The 23,248-nt window shown below is 41.2% G+C and overlaps 1 protein-coding gene across 1 annotated transcript in view; it reads left to right on the top strand.

Annotated features, from left to right (window-relative positions):
• il1rapl2 (interleukin 1 receptor accessory protein-like 2) overlaps positions 1 to 23,248 on the top strand; it is a gene marked incomplete at both ends in the record, with an annotated part of 315,353 nt that overhangs the window by 190,045 nt on the left and 102,060 nt on the right. Inside the window, 2 exons of the mRNA XM_079167780.1 lie at positions 8,632 to 8,818; positions 8,904 to 9,057. Coding sequence (XP_079023906.1) covers positions 8,632 to 8,818; positions 8,904 to 9,057 — 341 coding nt within the window. The remainder of the gene's footprint in view (positions 1 to 8,631; positions 8,819 to 8,903; positions 9,058 to 23,248) is intronic.

Genomic DNA, 23,248 nt, shown 5'->3' with positions numbered 1-23,248 from the left:
GATTTATTGATGAGGAGGATATGGCGGATTACAGGTTGATTTGGAGATTAATTCATGGCTCATTTTGCATTTTATGTAATTGGAATTTGTGGTTGTTGTTTTTTTTCCCTCAGAGCAAAAGCACAAACACACATACACACACACACACACACACACAATGCACAAAGATGAAATATAAGCAGTCAGCCAAAGTGCAGAGTGCCTGGAGTTGTGCTGTAGGAGTGATGCTGCTCGGCCCGGGGACACTTTGGAAGTGATCGTGGACACAGTAGCAGATGTACAGCAATCCCATCAAATTATCATCAAAGAGCAATGACGGAAAGGAAAAAGTCATGATAGCCTCACTACATATGCTGTCTGTGTGCCAGTACGATAGCCTCAAACGCTACTTTCAACTCACACATGAACTTCTGCAACGAAGACTGGGAGGAATGGAGGGGGAACTAATCCGATTAGCGGACCCTCATAATGTGTAGTAAAGAATTTGTTGCATGCTTTTGAAGCTGTAAATTGTGAAATTCATTTTACAACATGTAATGCAATTTGAAGTAGTTTTATTTGCTTCCTTTTCAGTTGCCGGTCGGCGTTGCCAGTTGCATTGATTGATGTTTTTGCTCTCACCTGACATCTGTTTCAGCATGGCAACACATTCCTCATTCGTGTTAATAGATACACACACACACACACACACACACACACACACACACACACACACACACACACACACACAGATAATATGCACATAGCTGATACTGATATCCCATGCATTATTCATAGCTGTCTTCAAATGCAAATACAGACAACCCAACTGTACCCTTTCTCAGCCATGTTACAAAATAACAAGCCACACCCAGCAGAACACACACACATGTTTGTTTGTGTGAGTGTGTTTGTGTGTGTATGTAGTGTGGTGTACCAGACTTGAGCTTAACTTTAAAATTGCTGATAACAAAAGGGTTATGAATGTCAGCCACTCACATTAGACACAGAATGGCATCCACAAATCTTTCCTTTCACCTTTTAAATCTCTTTTTTCACCTCATTCATTTCCAGGAGGACAGGACACAGCTTTACTGGACAGGTTTTTACTCGCATTAAATTGTCAAGTCAGGCCAAATTTATTTGAGAGGCATGTTTGCCAAAACAGGTTTGTTACCTATCCCGCGAGTCCTGCACAGAGCAGCAGAGGACACACATTTAGAAGACCATGAGAGATAGTGGTGCAACCCATCATAAAACCCACGGGTTCGGATTGTATCACGGATCAGATCAGCACAAAAGAAAAAAAGACGCAAATAGATGTTTTGCCGCTGATATTAATTGCTGATCATTGATAATCCATATTGACAGATACAGATCCCTTTGTTGTTTGATTATAGCAGCTGGTCTACGATGCTACAGACTATTTATTTTTTTGTCACCACCCAAAAAATCAATTCAACTGCTCTGAAGTCAGTGTAATTTAATAAGTTTCTCACCAGCACTACATGTTAAGAGATTACATGTGAACACATCTTAATAACGTTATAATTTACCTTCGCCCAATCCTAATTTTTACCAAACTGAGTCTGAACCCATCATAATGTAACTGAATGGAACCTTGTTCGTTAGCCGTTAGCGGCGCTGCTAACGTTACTAGCTCTCCTGTCAGTTTAAACACGGATTGGTTCTTTACAATGTAACATTATCAGAGGTCGGAGACTAGAAAAGCATAAATGATGTCCCGATCACATATTTTACTGAATATTGGTGGCTAACGATCGTCGGTAAAACTTTATTTCACACTGCGATGGTTAACGTTAAACTGTATGATTAATCCGGGATTCACATGGGTGCCGAACCGTGATGGGGGGATCGTTACGGATGGACAATGGTCCGTTACTCCACTAATGGGAGATCTTGTCACCTTTTGGCGAAATTTGCAACTTTGAATCCAAGATCCGCCGGATATGTGATTTGTGCAGATCAGATGAGGTTTTTTTTAATTGAGGGGATGGGGTGGTGCGCATTTCAGGGCCAAGAAGCAGCTCTCCGTTCCGCCCGGAAAGCTTTAACCGTTCGCAGCATATGCTGAGGTTAGCACAACAAGCCGATTGGTATGCGAGTCAGTCACATTAATAAGGCATTTGCAAATTAGACGCCTACGCTGAAAGAACCGCCTGTGACTTCAACAGCGAGACAGAGACATAGTTGAAGACGGGATGTCACTGTTGATCCTGGAGGGTTTGTGTACGGGAACACATCCAACATGCGTAACGCACAAACGACTGCATCACCCAGATGTGCCGATCACCAAGACGAATAAGAAACAAGCTCCTCTTCATCTGCACCTGCATCTTTGTCACCTTTTTCACCCCTTTGCCTGCCTGAAATATGTCACAAGAAGTAATTTTACAACAACGTTACGATGAGCAAATGGGGTGTAGCCTATGTTGTTAATACATTCACTCATTAACTAGTGAGTTAATGAAGTTGAAGTACTAGTTTGACACATTGGGAAATACACATAATCACTTTGTTGCAGTGAGATGGGTGAGGAAATCAGTACCACTCTTGTGTCTGACTGCAACTAATACAGCAACTAGCCGCCTAGTTTAGCTTAGCATAAAGGGGAAAACAGCTTGCCTATACCAGCACATTATAACTCACTTATTAACATGTCGTATCTGGGCTGGGAAATAGTCCCACACATCCTACAAGTTTAGGCAGAAAGCTATACTGCACAATTCCAACTAAAAGCATCGAGCTGTACCACCTGTCAGTGAAAGCAGGGCTCTCAGCCTGAAACATATATAGCAAGGAGCCCCTTTGTTTGCTAACTGAGTAAACAGACCCTTTCATATTTTTGCAATGCCAATTTTTGCAATGCAAATGTTTGGGGCGTTTCGGCGTTTCGGCGTTTTGACGCGTCAAACGCGCCGCGCCAAACGCGCCATCGCGTCCAACGCGTCTGTACATAGACTTTGAATGTAATCGCGCCGCGTTCATCGCGTTAAACGCGTTTGGTGTGAACACGGCTTAAGAAGCTGGTCGCCGACCGCACGGGGCCGCGTAACTAGTTAGCATGCCGGAGTCTCGTTCGTTATCGGAGTTAACCAGACAAATCGCTCCACCAACTAAGAACGGCCATGCACCACCACCCACAGAATCCAGAAAGAGCTATCAATCTGTCAATCCTTTCCGTGTCCGGGCTGGGTGAGGTTTCCCCCGGCCGTGCCTCTTAATCACGGCCCCAGTTCAGAGAAAAACCCACAAAATAGAACCGGAGTCCTATTCCATTATTCCTAGCTGCGGTATTCAGGCGACCGGGCCTGCTTTGAACCCTCAAACATCTCTGCGACTTATTGAGTGGCGTAATAATCGCGCGACACAACGAATCGATAATGAAATTCGTTGCCAACTCTTTTAATAATCAATTTTTATCGATTTTATCGATTCGTTGTTGCAGCCCTAATGTGGATGCAATAATCCTATTATCACGACTTATCTCTCAATTACACAGTAATACATAATTTTCCTACCGGTAGTGGAAAGCCTTGTTAGATAGTGTTGTTGTAAAACAGATTAGACTGCCAATAACGTGGACATGTGTCCCATGCATGATCCTGATAAACACTAGCACTGTCAAAAATGCTTTGTTGGCCTGCAAAGTGTGCACATCTCATGAGAATGACATAACCATAGGCTGGGAAAAGCAAACACATCTCCAATAGGATCAAGATGAACCATAAACACCATCCCTGAACAATATAATCTGTAGCACTACATTAACTCTGTTATTCAGCATTTCGAGACCTTTGCCACATTAATTTTCCACTTGACATATTAATTCACATTGGCAGCTATCTTAAGGGTTGGAATGCTCCATTAACAGCTTTTATCTTCAGGGAGATTCAGGGGGGATCATAATTGTAATCACTTTCATAGAATTTAACCTCAAACACCAATTCCTGGCAGTAGAAAACTTAAAGGTTAAACCAACTCTGTTCTTTTGTTCTAAATAATATATTCACATATATTTCCGGTCTACTCACTTAGCATCTAATAGTCATTCCCCAAAAAGGTTCTGCAGACACAGATATGAAAATACAAAGCTAATTCATAAGATTTCTAGAAGTGCAAAATCTCAAAGGTAGTAGTTTGACATTTTGGAAAATACGCATTCACACATTCATTTTCTTGGTGAAAGTTGGATGAGAAGATTCTTACTAGAAGACTACAGTAAACTTGTTAGCTTAGCATTTAAACTGGAGACATAGTTAACATGCTAGCCGTGTCTAGCCTTGTCGTCGCCGTGATTCGTCTTCAGGAAATCACTGCTACTGTGACATAGCCCACATAAAATCCCTACTTGTCGTTCATACATTTGCAGATGTTGATACCTTTTGGATTGAGCTAAGCTAGCTGTTTCCTTTTAGCTTAGATAACCTTCTGGATGCAGCAACTGCTTTGTAGGCTTAGTATAAAAGTCATGAAAGTGGTGATCCTCTCATCTAATTAAAAGAAAAGTGTACTTCCAAAATTTCAAACGATTCCTTCAAATATTTTGACACAGTGGTTGAGGTCTTATTTTTGCATCCAATTTAAACTTGCTTATTATCTGATCAGATGTCTGCCGGCAAATCACACAGAGGAATAGAGTCATGGAAAAGTGCTGAAAACACGTCTGTTGGCAGGGAGAATGATGAGTTCATTGAACATCTTTGATTTCCAAAGTCGACGGAAGTTCTTCTAGGAGGAAGCCAATTAAAGGAGAGTTCCAACCTCAGATTCACTGTGAACACATCCAGGAGATGGTGGGAATACAATTGTACTTTTTGGTACCCTCTCTGTCTTTCATCCTAACCCATCTGCTCCTCAGAATCTCACAAACAAAAGCAATGAACATATTGTAATTCAGAGTGAGATTAATATATAATAAAGCTCAGGCTGGATTGGATCTGTTAGATATTAATTCTTAGTGAATAAATGTTCTTCTTTCTTCCAATAATCCCAAATAAATTCACAGCTGGATTTTACTTTACTAATGTCAAAGATAACTTCATTATTTTAGGTGCAAAGACCTTTTTGTCATTAAAGCATAGAAACTAAATGTGCAGCTCATGCATTAAACACTCGTGTGTCTTTTACTTCAGGGCCATTTTAGTCACTGAAGCATTTCACCCTATTCCACATATGAATACACACCCACACTCAATTTGCATCCGTAAGAGGTGCACAGCATGCGCTAAATGCTTCCGACACAGCGTTTGCATTGTGGTCTAATCGAATCGTCATGTTTATAGTGAGATATGCATAACACATTTGTCTTTACGTAGATGCTGTTTTTAACGTTTAGCGTCAGGCCTCTGGTTTCTGGGCTGGACAGGCAGAGGGGGAGTCGTGACGAAAGGCTGATACATCGGGGGGGAAGAGATGGGACACAGTAAATAGGAACAACAAGAGGAAGCTGTTTTCCCTTTTTCAGTTCATCCCGGTTCACTGGCATGAACGTATAGAATAATATCAAAGCAACAAGATGAAAGAATGTTTCAACATGAAATCCCTTTCAGCTCACGGATGCGTGAGTGTGTTTGTGTCAGTTCCTGGTGCAAGAGCGGATCTCAATTTGCTTTGAATTTAGAGATTTCATCACATATCATTGATGGAGCGTGTGGAGGTTTACCGCATGACTCTTGATCTACATGAATCATTTGTAATTATCTTTCAAGTACACAGAATAAATTGTATTACCAACGAGTAGAGGTGGGGCAGCCATAACTTAAGATAACGTCCAACCTTCAATAATGGATTCTACAGGTCCCCGGGGGGGGGGGCAGAAATTATAATGGAAATCACATTGGCAAAGTCTTATGCCGAAGGTATCCAGCAAATATAGAGTAATATAGACATTTATGTAAAGTTCTCCATTAACTTTGGGGAAAATATTGGGCTAGTTGCTAAATGCTCCACCATGTTTACCAGACAGTTGCTAGCATTGCCTCTCTGTCATTCATTTCAAATATTAGCAGACATTAATACAGAGGTTCGGCAACCCTCCCCAAATAAAACAACTTTTATTTATTCATCATGTTCGTCGCGCAGCGATGAAAATACGATTTTTCGGTCAGCACTAATGCATGTAGACGTGGGCCTGAATCACTGGAGGGAAAAACAAGATGCCCCAGGCTGTAGATGGATGGATGAGGAGGGCAGAAACTGAGAGATGGATGGGTGGATAAAAGGCTTTCCAGGTCTCTAGTTCAATGCTCAGTGGTCTTGGTTAGGTCAATGACAAAAAAAAAAAAACGGTGTCCCCTGTATGACACAGGTGCACACACACACACACACACACACACTGCACTGGGATAAGTGGTTTAGATCCACTTAGATGAGAGGTTATAGTTTGGGGACAATGGATGAGTCCTCCCAGTGTGGGTGGGAGAGAGAAAGAAAGAGAGATCAATGTGGTCCTTTGTGTCTGGAGGTGAACTTGGGAGAACACACACACACACACACACACACACACACACAACAATTACTATCACCTTGAGCAGTTTTTTTTTACTTTAAATCCAAAATGGTGTTGAATGCACATTGCGTCATACACTTTGTAACACACTTTCAAAGTGAGTTCTTTTCATTTCATTAGATGATAAGGCTCATACTGTCACAAGTAACATCGTAGCAGCAGGATGTAGTGTGACAGCTCTCAATATCTCTACACAGTCCAAAGAGCTGACCAGTCTTATAAGTTATTGCTTCAGCTCTGTTCCTGATCCAATTAAGAGCTGCACCTTCATTGTATAAGGTGTGCAAACACAAGTCAGTAGTAAACCTTGCACAACAAATAGGCTTTAGGGCTGGCTTGAGAAACATTTCTTGTGTTTTATTTCAGTAGCATTGGACTGTAAACATAGCATTGACATATTATCACCTCATAAGGTGTTTTATGGTTAACACATCAGCAAACAGTTGCTTATTTATGCATCCAGCTGGCATGTAGCAACACTTGCATTTATCTGGAGTCGTGGCTATCTCGGTAGCTGATGGAACCTGGGAAACATCTGGCTCTTGAGCTGCTAAATGCTATCCGCTACGTTCGCCTGCTAGTTGCTGTCTTGTCCGTCTGTTGTATCATCCTGGGCTGGTAGCTTACAGTGGGGGTTTTTGGAGCATCTTCACAAAAACGGCGGCATGCCACGACTGCAAAAGAGTTTAATTCGGGCAGTAAGAGTGAACCAAATACGTATGCTCTGAAAACAAAACAAATGGTAAATATAGTAACAGGAACTGTGGAGTCAGGTGATAATTATCTGTGTTCATACATGGTCAATTAATCCATCGTCAACAACAAATCTAGATCAATGTAACTTCAAATGTATTCATCATGGACCATGTAACTTTGCCAAAAACAATAAATCCAAAACTAAATTTAGCTAGTAGCTACCAGCTACTCTGTTTTCTACCAAATGTAGCTACTAGCTACCGTACTGGCTACTAGCTTTGCTGTGTAGCTTAAATTTGGAGTTGGCATGAGGGTTCCAAAGAGTCCCTGATGAATCGTCGACTCACACACCATTTGTCATGTTCATATTGAACAATATGTATCCCACATAAAAAAAATGTTTTATCAATTTGCCAACATTTTTCTCAGTATTTGCTGAGGAAATGTACAATTAGCAGCAGCACATAGTATGGAATTCGGGCATCGTTAGGATGAGCAGTAAGTTATCATCTTGATTCATTAGCTCTGATAGATCTGATTCTATCAAATACTTGCACGGTGTAACAATTGAGAACTAGAATTAGATGGAAAGTGAGAAAATTAGGGCCTGCTGCAAGCTCCAAAGCTGGAACTTCCGACGGCTATTTTATTTGTATAACCAGAAGATCTCTCTATCGCCATGACAGTTTGAGCCTGGAAGGCCTTTCTAAGCACAGGTGTAAATAATCCAATTGATGATGTCTGTCATGGCTTGCTGGGACACTTCAACAGCCCATAGCCGTGAATGTTATTTGTAACACCTGTGCTTTTCCGACCACTTACTGACTTGTACTTTTAATTGACATTGGACTTTAGTTATGATGAAGACATTTTGTTCATTTTAATGAAACCAAACACCAACAATTACACTCTGTCATGATGGATTCATGATATTTTGAACACTCTTTTAGCTCTATTTCTATTTTTGTGTTTGCACAATGAGAGAAACAAATAACCACAGTCACATTCCTGGTATGTGTACTCACACTTGGCTGATGCGGATTGAGATGCAATACAATGAGTACACCATTGCCTGAAGATGTACCTCTACAGAGTGTCATTTCTTATGAAATTGTGTTTTGTTTGTGTTAGTGGCGGGTTGTACAATCAGTCATTTCTTCTTGACGCCAATTCCCTCCATGTTGTCACACAGGCACTGGGATGTCAGAGGGCCTATAATTTTAACAAAAATACCCACAGCAGCGCCAGACGATCCACTCAATACTTTCACCATGAAAACAGCTCTTACACTTTTCACACAAAGTTCCAGCTTTTGACGAATGGCGGAATGACTCGTGTCACTGTTGTGGTTAGCTCTTGGATGAAGAAATAATAATAGAACATGATAAAAACTTTTTCCAATGTTGTGTTTGTAATCTCTTCAGGAACTCGACATACTGCATGAAAGTGTCCATGTCCATGATTGTGGAGGAGAGGGATGAGGGGAGATGCTTCAGCAGCAAAATCCGACATCTGAAGAAAGCTGAGATCACCCATAGCAAAATGATCACCTGTCCTGATATAGAAGACTATTTGGCCCCATACAAGCAACCGCAGATGACCTGGTATAAGGTACGACACACAAATAAGATCAGAGTAACCATACCTAAGTCATCTGTAGACTGTTGTAACTTGATCAGGCTGTGTGTCTTGTCAGGAGTGCGAGCGGGTTGAATGGAGAAGCTCCATTACTGTTAACACTACAAACGTCTGGATTCCTGAGGTGGAAGAGGGTGACGGGGGAAATTACACCTGTGAGTTACAGTATGGATCCAGACTGGTGCGGCGGACAACACTGCTCAAAGTTACAGGTAGGACACGGTTCATGGATGGAGGGATGGATGGAGGGATGGAGGGATGGATGGACGGTCCCACCAAAAAACATGGATGGATCTTTGAAAACATAGCAATGGGGCAGGGAATGATACAATTGAATGGTTAGAGTTTGGACAGGACTGGATACTATACAATAGAATGAGAAAGCATTGAATGACCATGAACATGACATTGGAAGATAGGATTGAATAAAAAAGGGACTGATGATGGTTAAATCACGGCTAAGCCTCTAGTTAGACAACCAGGGGACCCTCACCGGAGGACCCCAGGCTGCTGTCCTACTCATAAGGGGTTAAGGAGCTAACAAATGTATTTCGGGGCTGGGCCTAATGTATCCCCAAAGGTAATTATTACAATTTTGAAACGAATTCTGAAAGCCAGTGAAGGGAGGCTAAATAAAGGGTGATGAGTTCTCGCTTAATTTAATTTGTTAAGATGCTTGCTGCTGCATTTGTATAGTAACTAATCATGAGAGAACTCGTGGACACGAATAAATGGAGTTGCAGTAGTCTGAACGGCATCAAATAAAGCATGGATACTTTTCTCAAGGTCAGGAGATAAAGATGTTTTTGGACTGTTGTTTTAACCTTTTTGACTTTAGCATTAACACAGTTTGACTCCCAAGGTAACATTTGTTGACAACTGCCAATGTTGTGTTGAACAGAGTTGAGGAGGCCAAACAATGATCGCTGATTAATAGTCTTTTAAGTTGCAGGAAACTGTCTAACATGCAGCACTTAATCCGGTCATGTCTGTTGATAACGGAAGGCGTTTTCAGACCAAACCGTTCTGGGGACTCCCTGAGAGAACGTGTCCACTTGGGTTCTTCGTGCTACTTTTTCCCCCCAAGTGACATTGGTACATACAGCCGGGTATTGTCAGCGTAAAAATGACAAATTTTCAAGCGATGTCCCCGACACCACAAGGTAAATGGGCAGTAGAAGAAGAGGCATTACCAATGATAATTAAGAATGTTTTACATGTTGTCGTTTGTTCTATGACAGGATAGGATGGGGTTGTGATGGAATGACTACGGACAAACAGATAGGATAGGATGGCATCTGTCGACTGCTGGTTGACAGTACAAACATGTGAATTGTAAAGGTCCTGGGTGTCCATTGGGTCAGGCAGACTCTATATGCCAACACTCGGCTACTTGGGTATCAAGTATCAATTCAATCTGTCTTATTTTACAGAATTGATTAATTATATGTGCATTACACCACTCCACCCGAGTGGTTTCGGGTAAATTGACGAATCAGAGATGGAGCGTGGACTCAAACCATGACAGAAATATGTACTCTGGCTGCTTTTAATATACAATGGATCTCTCAGTGACTCCAGAGCATCCATTATTTTTTGACAGATGCCTCGACTCAGCAATACATCATTCATCATTACTGCAGCACTTTTAAAGTTTCCTCTTTGCAAAACACAACTCTGCTCTAAAACAATAGAGTGCATTTACATTCATGGCACCGTGTTGTGTATTTGCGTTTGGTCTATTTGTTTTATTCCCAGATTAAACACACATTGCTTCAAGCTTCGCTGGCTTTTGACTTAACTTCGACTCGGCAGTAACATCTGCACTTCGCTGTTCGGAGTTTAAGCTGACTTGCATCTACACTTTTGTGCTGTGTGTGTGTGTGTGTGTGTGCGTGTGTCCCTTTGATTATGTGCACGTGCATGCTTGAGTTTTGACATTGTGCCATGTGCACAGTGCATGTTGGTGACAACATTGTGTGCTTATTTTCAATGACACACACAACATGCAACCTGCCTTTGCTTAACACATTCAGACACTTTCCCTCACCCACACACAGACACACACACACACACACACACACACACAAACTGATTCTCTAGTCTGACATAATGGGTGTGCCATGACAAGCAGCATAGAGCAAAAGTGGATACTCCTTGAACAATATCCTTTGAGTATGCTGTCATGCGTTTAGTGCTCCATATCTCTTACATTTTGAATCCCAGGACCAAAGTCTGGGTCTTTTTCATCGTGCACCTTGTGATTTGGTTCAGATGTACGGCAACCTTTTGTTCAGTGGAGTCGATACGAAGGCATCGCTTCATTCGTCAAGGAATTATTCGGAGCCACTTTTCCTCACTTCCCTTCATCTACTCTCCCATGGAGGAAGATAATGTGGGACAACCACATTTTCTACCAGTTTTGTTTATTGTGTAAGGAAATAGCTCCTGATGATTCCCGCGTTGAGTCGCAACATCTCTTAGATTGTAGTTAAAGCATTGCTGAACACTTTGTATCCTGCATGCAGAGCTTTGCTGTGTTTTATTAAATTGATGGAATGAGAATCAGAAGATATAAAGTGCTACAGAGATGTCTACAGAACTATAGCGCTGTGTTTTTCCTTAAATACAGTACTTTTCTGCTGCTTGTCCACATTGACCATGGACAAACCCGCCTGACATGTGGAACATGCAAACCAGAGGCCCTCCTCAAATTGTTCAGAAAAATCCATATTTCCATAAAAACACCCGCAGAAGACTCCTATTCATTCACTTCTTTTACAACCACCTACACTGCATACTAGGAATGTTCCTAACAACAAATATGCTTGACGTTTAAACAGGAGTTTAAACTAAGACTAGTCTACAAGTAACAAAACAATCAGAAATCGATCGCAATTTAATATTTAAATTTTAAGAAGCGAGATCCGAGATTTGGAGCAATATTATTGCCTTGCAACGGCTCTCAACATGGCCGGCATCTCACAGCTAACATGCAGCCACAGCCATTATATCTTTACATAGCAAATGGTTAAAACACTGTTTATTATCCTGCATGTATCTACATTAACGGGGCAATCTGGGCACGACAGCACCACAGACAATCCAAGCTACATTCGAAAAAACCTAAATCCAAACTTTGAATGAATTTGAGAAAGAGGAGGTTGGTGGCAGATGGGTGCTGGGAGAACGAGGCGGGCTGGAGGTGAGTCAGGAGAAGCTAATGAGTTCAGATCAGAGTGAAGAACCGCTGCTGCTGCTGCAGGAAGCAGCTGAGACAGCTGTATGCTAACCCCTGGAACTAAAAATACAGCAAAACTTGTGTTTTCAAGTTGACACAAATTTAAAAAAATCCAGGTAGCAGAAGTGATGGGGAAAAAATAGACAAAACATTTGATTGGTCTTTTCATACACAAGGAAGTTTCATGTCTACCTCCCGTGGTATCCCCGTGCTGTTGTTTTCGGATCATTATCAGAAAAGTTACAGAAATGAGCAGAGAAGCAAACTAACATATGGGGACAGAAGAACTCAGTGAAGCAATAGAAGCATGAAGATGTTTGTGTGTGTGTGTGTGTGTGTGTGTGTGTCAGCCTGATGCTGCGCACGCTAACTGTTGGGAGGCCAATTTATCTCAGCCTGTTTAGGGAGCCAGAATATCTCTTTTCCTTCTTCATGCAGCCTCTCTCTCTCTCCATTCCTCTCCCTCTCTCCCGCCTCTTTTCTCTCCCGTTTCCACAAACATACACGCAAAGCTTCGGGCCAATCCTCCGGGCCATTCCGAGCCAGCGCTCGTGAGCCACAGCGAGATTTCTGTGTGTATCTGCATGCGTGAATATATTCATTGTGCATGTATCCGCTGTGCATCTCTGTGTGAGTTTTTACTGTGTCACGGTACTTCCAACATCCCAGCAGCAGCGTTTGCCGTGAAGGATTCCTCTCTCTCTCACGTGGTGCAAACGGGGAATTTGTTGAACCTCAGCTCCGTATATTTCTGACAGCACGCTCACACTGTAAACGATTTCCAGTGAAACCAGCCCTTAAAAACATCCGTCAGTGCGTGCCAGGCCCTCGGCTAAAACATCTCCGTCCTTCATCCTGCAGTTAGGTCTGTGTCTCTTGGCGGCGGGTTGTATCGCCGTGCTTTCAACATTAAATGGAGATTAAAGAAAAGACACGGGCATGAGCCTGCAGATCAGCTGCTGGCTATGATGTTGATTTCAGCAAAAAACACACTCCGCTGAAAAGAAGTGTTGGAAATAGACCCAAAGTCGGCTGTGAGATTGAGGAAAAAACCTGGATGTATTCTAAATGTCACCCTCTCAATGTGCTTCATTGAAAGCTTCTCACTGTTAGATTTTTTTTTAAACATTTGCAGCTTTTAATTAACCGCTGCACCCGAGGGACGTGTCGGCTTTGTGAACGTTGGGGTAATCGCTTGTGTTTACAATGCTGTTCATACTGTCAATTATTAGCCCCGGGATGTTCTCGGGTCTAGACTAATGGCGCAGCGCTCGCCACGCTTTATCGCTTGTCATGAGGACACTTTAATTAATTTGCCCAAAAAAATAAAGTAGAATTAGAAATGTCAGAGAGGTATTTTTATTTTTTTTTGTTAGAAATGCACACAGACGAGTTGGGGAATTGAAGACAGACGACGCTCTAGAAATGCCACCAAAAGACAAAGAATGAGCATGAGGAGAGTTGCAGCTCTTATTTATGTTGCTCCAGCAGTTGTGCGTCAACAAAAAAGTCAATTATTTATCGCTGTGTATATATATATATATATATATATATATATGTGTATAGTCTTGGGACCCACCTTTGAAAAATGATAAACCATCGTGACCCAATAAACAATATGCTGAATCTAGAAATCCTGAGAAGAGCAAATTTGTGCTTGAATTAATGTACCTGACCATTTTTACTGCTATCACTTTATATTATATTAAATTGTTAAACCAGCCTTTCCAAAGACGTTCGATAAATCACAACTTCATTTTATGCAAGTGAGATACTTCATAAATAAGCCCCCAAAAAAATGCATTTAGGCTGAGTTAACAATCTTGTTTATATATATATATATATATATATATATGTATCACAATATTGCAGGTTTATTTTCAAGATATGAAATGACCTATATCCTGCTCGGCCTAATTTCCCCAGGTCATGATCGTCGGAGAGCAGAGGAGGGGTATAAATGAAAACGTTACTATCTACTACAGTCTTTTTGTTTTTCTGATGCTACTACTAGTAGTCAGAAATCAGAAATGTCAGAAATGTTCGCATCCTCTGCATAAGGGCTTTAAAATATACAGATTTGTTTCACGGCATGAAGACAGGAAGCTTATTAATGAGGACACATTACACAATTTCAGTAAAAATAATTAGTGTAATGAAATGTTCATGAAAGTTTTAGCAAGTAGTGTTCTTAGGATCCCAATAGATACTACTAGTTCTACAAGTGGTTCTACTTTTTCTTACTGCAGCTTACTGGGGCGACTGTGGCTCAGTGGTAGAGCAGGTCGTCCTTCAATCAGAGGATCGCCGGTTCGCTTCCCGGCTCCGCTAGTCCATGTCGATGTGTCCTTGGGCAAGACACTTAACCCCAAAACTGCTCCTGCAGGCTCTTCCTGCCAGGTGTGACTGGGTTTGAATGATTAGTTAGTCCTTATGGTGAGGTGACACCTTGCATGGTAGCGCCTTCCATCAGTGTATGAATGGCGGTGAATGATGGCATGTAGTGTTAAAGCGCTTTGAGAGCTAGAAAACCTGACCACCTTGTTCAACAAGTCCAAAATGAACTGGAACACACAGGAAGAGAATCAGGATTCAAAAAAACAAATAGAAAGAACAGCAGAGTAATATCAATACAGTAAATGCAGATGGAGGGTATTAATGGAGAACCTGTCTCTTGTCATTGTGAGCATGTTGGCATATAGCTCAAAGCCGTGCTTAAGTGCAGCCTCATTGAGCCGCCGGCATGGCTGTAGGCCCGTCTAGTCTAGTTATATTTCAAGGTTCAACGTTGAGAGAACGAGGGAAAAGATGTCAATTTAAACTATAAACTACACTGTAAATGTTTTTTTTGTTGTTTTCACAGTTCTATATATATATGTCTTCTAAACCGCTTCTTACTGTATAAACTATGTTTAACAGTATGTTACTGCAGATTTTCATTGCAATGTGGGAAAATATGACTGTGAATACTGACTGACCGCAACAAACAAACTCTCCCCCATCTTCAAATGAAGCTGTCCTTGATTTAAGTGCAATATTTAGTTTTTTTTGTAAGTTTTAACATCAGAACTGAAGAAACTTTCCTTCAGACTCGAGATGATTTATTCTTGGGGAAGAACTTAACTTTAGTCTTGCATGATGATCATGCGAGACTAAAGTTAAGTATCACTTACTTATTATATCAAGGACAGCTTTTTATTTGAAGATGGGGGAGAGTTTGTTTTTTTGCTTCCTGTCGCCTGTTCTGTCGCTTTATTCAGAACAGATCTGTTTATTGTGTTGTATAATTGTTCTGTATTATTAATACTCTATTGTTCAAATCGCACAATACATTTTCTACTTTTTATGCCGTTTTCTTCAGTTGTCCCTTTTCTTATTTTACACCGACCGCTAAATAACAGTATTTTATTGTGATAAATACAGTGGTATATTTTGTAGCTTATAGAGCTGTAAAATAAATGATTTCATTAATAAACATTTTTCTCTAAAGTATGACCACAAATAACAGAATCTTACTGTACTTCAGCATGGAAGAAATGAACTGTGTAATACTGTACTTCATTAGTTGTACAGTTAGTTTACTGTGGCATGAAATACAGTAACTACTAGATAATTGTTGGCGGTAAGTTTCTGTTAATTTGACATGAAACATCTTACAGTGTAACAGATGGAGAGACAGAGATGCTATCACTCTATTGCTGGATTCAAGCCAGAAAACCACCACAGAAACATGTAGCACATTGCTTGTATGCAAGACATAATTAATGCAAATCAGTTTAGATCACTGTCGCTAGTGTACTTTGCTCAATCACTATATGCAAGAAATGGTGGAGTAATGTCTACCAGAGTAGAGCATGAAGTCGAATCTGTGTGTGTTATTATTTTTAGAGTATTTTCATGGAGCCAACATGGCTCCCAACTTCCCACCTGACTAGTAGCAAAGTGAGTCCTTTACATCGGATCAAATGACTCAGTGTAAAGGTAACACGATGCCAATGCCTCTTCCCCAAAATCGACAGATATAACTGTGTACAGACGAATCTGTGAGCTTCCATTTTATTTGCTCTTGTGATTTTGAAAGAAGTAGCCCCAACGCAAGCTGTCCACAGCAATGAAGCGACATTCACATTCATTATTTCGAGGTAGAGACACGAACCTCAGAGACTATATCTTAAAATATTGACGAATTAAATCAGAACTTGCATAGTCGTTGCATTTTATAGCAGATGTTTCCCTCGGCCTGAAATATTCAACTTTAATGAACATCATACATCATGATCCCCCGCCAAAAAAGAATCTCACTCCAGGTTGTTGAATATTGTCCCTGGTTTCGTGTCACTGCATTGAAACTAAGCTCTGTTCAAACATGTGTTCCTACAGTTACATTGAGGCATTGCTGACTCTGTAGTTGCGTCGGTGTATTGCGATTTATTTCTTAAAGTGATAATAGAGAACCTTTCGCCCCCATAGACAATCCGAGTGGCGCTATCGTTGGCGCCGCAGTCGCAAAGGCGACCGGATCGCTTCACGACTTTTGGAGCTAGTGCCAGCAACTGTCGTTGGAAAAACAGTTGGCAGTCAAAAGTGCATAGTGACGGCGATGTTCATTGGTAACTAATCTAACGCTAACGCTGATTGCAAAACATCGCGTCTTTTGCCACCTCAGATTTGGGCAAATTTGAACACTCAACTGTTAGTGTTTATGTGCCACACAAACCAACGTACCACCTGTATTTACTATCTGAATCTTAGCTTTTTGTAGCACAGACTGAAACACACTCACTCACACTGACTCTGCTTTGCCTCAGTTCATGCCATCTACAGCGAATTAACATCTGTTCAACTCCACTTTTATCTGTTCATTGACCTCGTCTTCCATTGTCCCGGCTTTTAAAGTTATGTCACTGTCGTTACGATGTGCTCTGTAACTTACCTGACGGTCCTTTCTGTTCCGCTAAATCTCTGGTTTTCCAAATCTCCTGTGGGTGACATCATTGTCTAATCTTTTTCTGCTGCACACTTTGTCCCAAGCAATTCACATTATAATCTCTCTCTCTCTCTCTCTCGCCTTCTCTTTTCCTTCGTCTTTTTCCACCCAGAGCCATTTATCAAAAAAGTCTCATCCATATTTCAGAGGCATTTCAAAGTAAAATGTGTGTTAGCAAAGTACACAGCATTCAGGCTAAATTTAACACTGCTGAGAATTTCTGTGTTATGATGTGTATGTGTGTGTGTGTGTGTGTGTGTGTGTGTGTGTGTGTGTGTGAGAGAGAGAAAGACGGGACGTGAGACAGGGTGAGAGAGAGAGAGAGAGAGACAAAGAAATAGAGGGGATTTGCGGTGGTGCAAAATATTTGTAACCTCATTGGAATAATGCTAAGCCTAATGCAACATTACTTCCCCTGCATGACTGTTTTACACGCTCACACCCTCTCTCTCTAGGACGCAGGATGCATTAAAAGATTCTTTGTTTTCCCTTCCAACCCACTGTCTACATCAGTTACAGCCTGTCTCTCCACCTCCCTCCCTCCCTCCCCCTATCTCTCCTCTCTTTCCTCCTCTCTGTTTGCCTCTCCCTCCCTTTCTTTTCTTTTAGTGTTGTTCATCCTCTCTTCTACTTTCACTCTCTCTTCCTCCGGTTCCATCTTTCTCTCGCTCTTTCTCAATTTGACACACCACATATTGTGTGTGTGTGTGTGTGTGTGTGTGTTTTTGTGCATGCGATAAGGGCCCATGACCTAGTTAGAGTCTCACCTCCTAATTCATTGTGAAATTGGCTCTGTTCTCCAAAGACAGATGGGCTCCATGAGGTAACTACTCTCACACACACACACACACACACACACACACACACACACACACACACACACAGACACACACACACACAGACACCTACTATTAACATGACTCTGCAACTTAAATAGAACGCGAGACAGAGCGATGGCAGGAGACAGAGACGGACAAACAACATTATAAGAACAGAATATCCTGTGTGTTTGTGAGGCAGAATTCATTTATTTAAAAGTTAAAGCTCCATTTAAAATATGGGACCGTCATCCTAGCAGAACAGTTTGCAAACGTCTGTGGAGAGTTGTGTAACTGTAATTCAATCCGTGTAACCAGATTTGTAAATGGGTATCGCTTAATGAATTTGCCGCCCCGCTATTCTCCCGGTGAAGCAGTCTGCTATAGCTGCGGAGGTGAGGTGATTTGGAGAGACTCTTGTGCACATTGACAAGTCTGATTACAAATAGATTCTAAATACACATTGGCAGATCCCTTTGCACATTAACACATCTTATGTGAACACAGATTGAGATACAGTTACATAACTCTCCAACACACATTTGTAAATAGTTCTGCTACAATAACGGCCCCGTATTTTAAAGATGCATGATCGCAGTTTTTAGCACACATCGCCTGGGTTTGCATCCCCCAAACCATCTCATGGTACTTGGGATCAGTGCAGAGTATTTAAGAAAGAAAAAGTCATGTATGGTGGTACCGGTATAGCTTTCCCTCGTCAGTCAGTGATGTAGATGACTGAATGTTGGGGCTGAACATGTTCTCTCAACTCTGATCAAATCTAAAACTCAATCTTAACCTGCTTTCTTACGGAAAAATGAAGTTTCTCAAATACATCTCAAAGGTCTGACCGGCCTTAGTGAAGTCCCACAGTGATTCAGAGATAAACCTGGACACCTGCAAGATTAAAAACAGGTTGCCTTTGCTTCCTTAGAGATCATTCTCAAACCAGGATAATTAAAGTTCTGTTTTACAGATATAAAAACACACTAATCACAAGCTGTGATGATGTAAAAATTGTGTCTAAATGTCAGAGGAGGAACTGAGAAGGTTTTGTGAAAATTCACACCTTAGGTGCGAAGACGGTTAAAATTCAGTTTTAGAGACAAGATGTTTTTCTCAAAAGCACCCTGATGAAGTTTGACAGCATGCAGGTACAGCGGGGCAAACCGAACAACTGCTAAATGATGATGGAAATAAATTGAATGAGTCATGTCAGCCATCATTACTTCTAAACTATCACGAACATATTCTAGGATCCTGTTCTTCAGATTCCAGTCTATTGCTTCAATGTATTGCACGGCTTTGACCTTGACAGAAGAGACTTCTTAGCCGACCGTCTGCACCCTAACAGCCAATGTGGGTTCATTTATCACCGCGATCTCCCGCTAACCTTAACACACTGGATGTGATGGTTTTGTGTTGATCGTATATAGTTGCTCTGGAAAGCACTGACAAAGCGGTCAGTAGGGATGTCAGGTCTGAGAACACTCCAGTGGGTCGTTGAGGAAGGAAATGACAAGCAGCATATTATGTCGTTTAGCGAAGAAGACTCGTGGTCAGTGGTGTTGCTGGTGTATCATTGGTCAAATACGATGGCCTCCTTTGTGTTTTTATTCATGTAAGGTAGACTCTATTTGATTCTACAGGTGTTGAGATGGTAAAGGGCAGCTATGTTCAGGCGGTTAACTACCCCCAACATATTCACTTGTCATTTGCCCTTGGTAAGGACAAGATCACGGTTTGGGGTTCACACACGGCTTTTAAGTCACAAAGCCAACATTGACTATTGGCAGGAAACAAGAGGCTGTGTCCTGACCTCCTCTCTATGCAAACGTTGTGACACTATGTCCTCCTCCCAACGGACAAGGGTCATAATTCCTATAATCCAATCAGTTCAGAGGGCTTTTCATTTTATGTAACTTTATACTTCTATTAATTATGAAACTGGATGAACAAAATAAACTTTGGCTGGCCACCACACTCAAGGTAATCAATGGGAGATACTGATCTGGTTACACTTGTATCATGAAGTGTAGCGCTATAGGAGATTCCCTCCATAGTACAAGCAAGATCAACATCATGCATTATCTATTTGCCTCATATTTGTTACATTTCTTTGACCCGCTGAGGTTACGGCTCACAACTTGAGCATCCTAATGTTGAAAGTCTTATTAAAAAATTATTCTTTTACAAAAAACATAAATACTGAACAGCTGTGGTGTTTTGACACTGGCTGTATAATATGGATTTTACCCAGACATGCTTTGCACTTTAAAATAATTATTATACCTGAAAGACAAAAGCATTAACACATTGTGATTAATAATGGGAATGGGTTTTTGACAATTGTCCTCAAAATAACCTCTGTAGTATATCCATAATGATGTCATTGTGTGCCACCAACAGCAACATCATTGTGTTGCACTGTGACCACTTGCTACCGAGGCGATTTTATTCATTCGTCTAGTGTGGTTGAAGTAACCCTTCAAATACTGTGATACACTATGAACACATATCCTCTGGATACAGCGATATAATAGGGAAATATAATCCTGTGGAGAATTACTAATTCATATTAGCCATTTTCTATAGCAGTTCACTAATCACTCTGGCAAAAGCAAATTCTCAAAATAAACAAGAATAAGAGTATCTAGCCCACGCCAGCAGCTCTGTGATGCTGTAATGTTCGTCACTGTTAGTGTAGCATACAGCCTTCTACACTGCAACACTAACACAGCAGTGCCATAGTTGAGTGAATAACAAATCTTTTTCACGATCATAGATAGAGACACTAGGGTGGACAGCAGTAGGTTGTCTTTTATTGCGCAAGCATTTTTCAATAATTGTATTCAGTTCCCAAGCATGACATCAGCAGCTGAACATCAGCAGCTGAACATCAGCAGCTGAACCAGGAACAGGTTTAGATCACTGTGATACACAGCTTCAAATACACAGCGAGAAACCTTTATAAAATAGGTCACATGCAGGGAATCCACACTGTCAGATGAGCTGAACAACATGCATACAAAGATACACTGCCCTCAGGTGCTATTACATCACGACACACCAGATCAGTTGCACCTTGCTTGGGAACCCTTCACCCTTCACTTTTGGCTAAGGTTTAAAAAGAAGCGGCAAATGTAGGGAAGTGAAGTGCTTTTGTGTTTTTACATCTTTAGTAGCGTTACTACTGTGTTCATTTGTCTATGGTGTCGTTTTTATGATATGGTGAATATTGTTCCCTCTGATGTGAATAATATTTGAATGGCTCGTGCTCTTCAGTGTGCGGTGGAATACGTGTTGTAGCGCTGCAGTGTTGCTGGATTGATGTGTCATGCTTTGTTGTCATATAAAGATATGTGACTGGTTCTTGTGAGTTTGTTCTTGTCATTGTGTTAATTACGTTGATTTTGACTATATGCGTTGTCCGTTAATGACGAAGCATCCCGCCATGTGCGTATTCATGAATCTGTTTTCTTTTACAAAGCAAGAATTATGGTCTGGAGACATGGGGAAAGTGTGGTGATTGCTTTAGCCCTGTTTGAATCAGTAGGGACGAACAGCTAAACGCTGCAGGGAGAGTTTTCAGCGCGTGTGCTGCTGTTGGTTTTCCTGCTAAGCTAATTTAGCATAGCGTGCGTCCCAGAACACGCGTGCATCACCAGAGTACTATGTAGTTCCTCCGTGGTGGGCGTGTCAGACAGCACGTTGTCGGTGATGTTGGGTGGGTTGCCAGGTTCAGCGCAGTGGCTCCATTGAAAGAATGTTTCCCACAATTTAAGCTTCTGCATTTTCCAAATGCACTAGTATTATTCAAACGTATTGTTCGGTTGGTAAGCCTCGTACCGAACGGTTTAATACAAATACGTGTATTGTTACACCCCTAGAAATAAATAATAACCCATAGCTGTGGCGTCATAATGAGATTATTAGGAGGTGGTTCAACTGTAGTAGGACAGCAGGTATAAAATACATGGCCTGCCACTGACTAAAGTTAAAGTTAAAGACTAATGATTGGTTTGGAACAACCGCTTATTTCTTAAAGATTACCAAAGGGGACATTCTTCAGCAAACGTGAGCACACCAAGCCTTTTCAAGACACCATGACCATGTCAGAGAGAGATGGACAATAAGAGAGGTGAGAAGGATCACGTCAGTCAACTTCAGCTGCTGCTACTTTTACTCTAGTGTCAGCTAATAAAGAGGACCCAGGAGATCCTTTGTTTTTTTTTTCCACTTCAAACATGATTCGACATGATTCAACCACTGGTCTGGAAAATTAGGGAGTCAAGAGGTACATTATGTATACACACGAACACACACAAGTTTAATTTGTCCATTGATGTTGAAGAAGGGCACAAAAACACGTTTTCACACACACACACACAGACTAAGACGCGCAAGACCATTGATGTTAACTTCCTTTCCCTGTGTCTGGCTCTCTCTCTTTCACACACACACACACACAAACACACACAAACACCCTGAAAACCCAGTGGTCAAGTTAATTGCATTAAACAACCTTAAGATGCAGACCCTTCTGTCTCTCACACATCGATACCTCTGAGAGAGAGGCAAGCGAAAGAAAAACAACAAAAAGGACAAAACAAGAAGAAAAGACTGAAGGGAAAAAAAACTAAACAGGGAAAACAAGTTAAGGAGAAAAAAGAAAGTGGAGTGATTATGCAAATTGGTTTATGCCAGGTTAGCCACACTGGGACAAGAATAACAAACTTTGTTTACTCTGGGTAGACTTTGACAAACTTGATCCAGAACATTATTATCTGTGGCCTGCAGAGAACAGGAGGACAGTCCATAATCAGTTTCCAACGTCTCACAGAGAAAACCAATATGCAGAGAATAAAATTACCTTAACAAGCAGATACTGCACTCACGCTGTCTGCCACACTTTAAAAAAAAGGGAATATATCCAAAAGTAAGTTTTAAGAAGTATTCAAATGCCTTTTTATAATATAGCAGCAGGTTTGAGGATGGGGGAAAAAACGGAAAGAAAGCGGTACTGAAAGACATTAGATGTTATGTAATAACAAGAGTGCAGTCAAATGTTTTTCAACCTTTACTAAATTCATATTAATGACTCCCACCCGCACATAATTCCATTCACAACAAAAAACATTCCTTCTGCAGCCTGCACTGCACACTCTGTTAAATACATCATTTAGATATTCAACCCAATAATGTACAAACTAACAGATTTAATAAGCACATGTTTGTACAACAAATGTAAAAATTTGTGGTTTTCGATAGAGTTCTGTACTGGAACTATTTTTTTGACGAACAACAGCGTTGTCGTCTCAGGGAGGTCGCTGGGTTCGGTGCCATCATGCCTGTAC

Source organism: Pholis gunnellus (genome assembly GCF_910591455.1).
Source record: "Pholis gunnellus genome assembly, chromosome: 10".
In the NCBI taxonomy this organism is placed as follows: Eukaryota; Metazoa; Chordata; class Actinopteri; order Perciformes; family Pholidae; genus Pholis; species Pholis gunnellus.
Note: the sequence above shows the minus strand (reverse complement) of the source record. Positions and strands in the feature narration are given on the sequence as shown.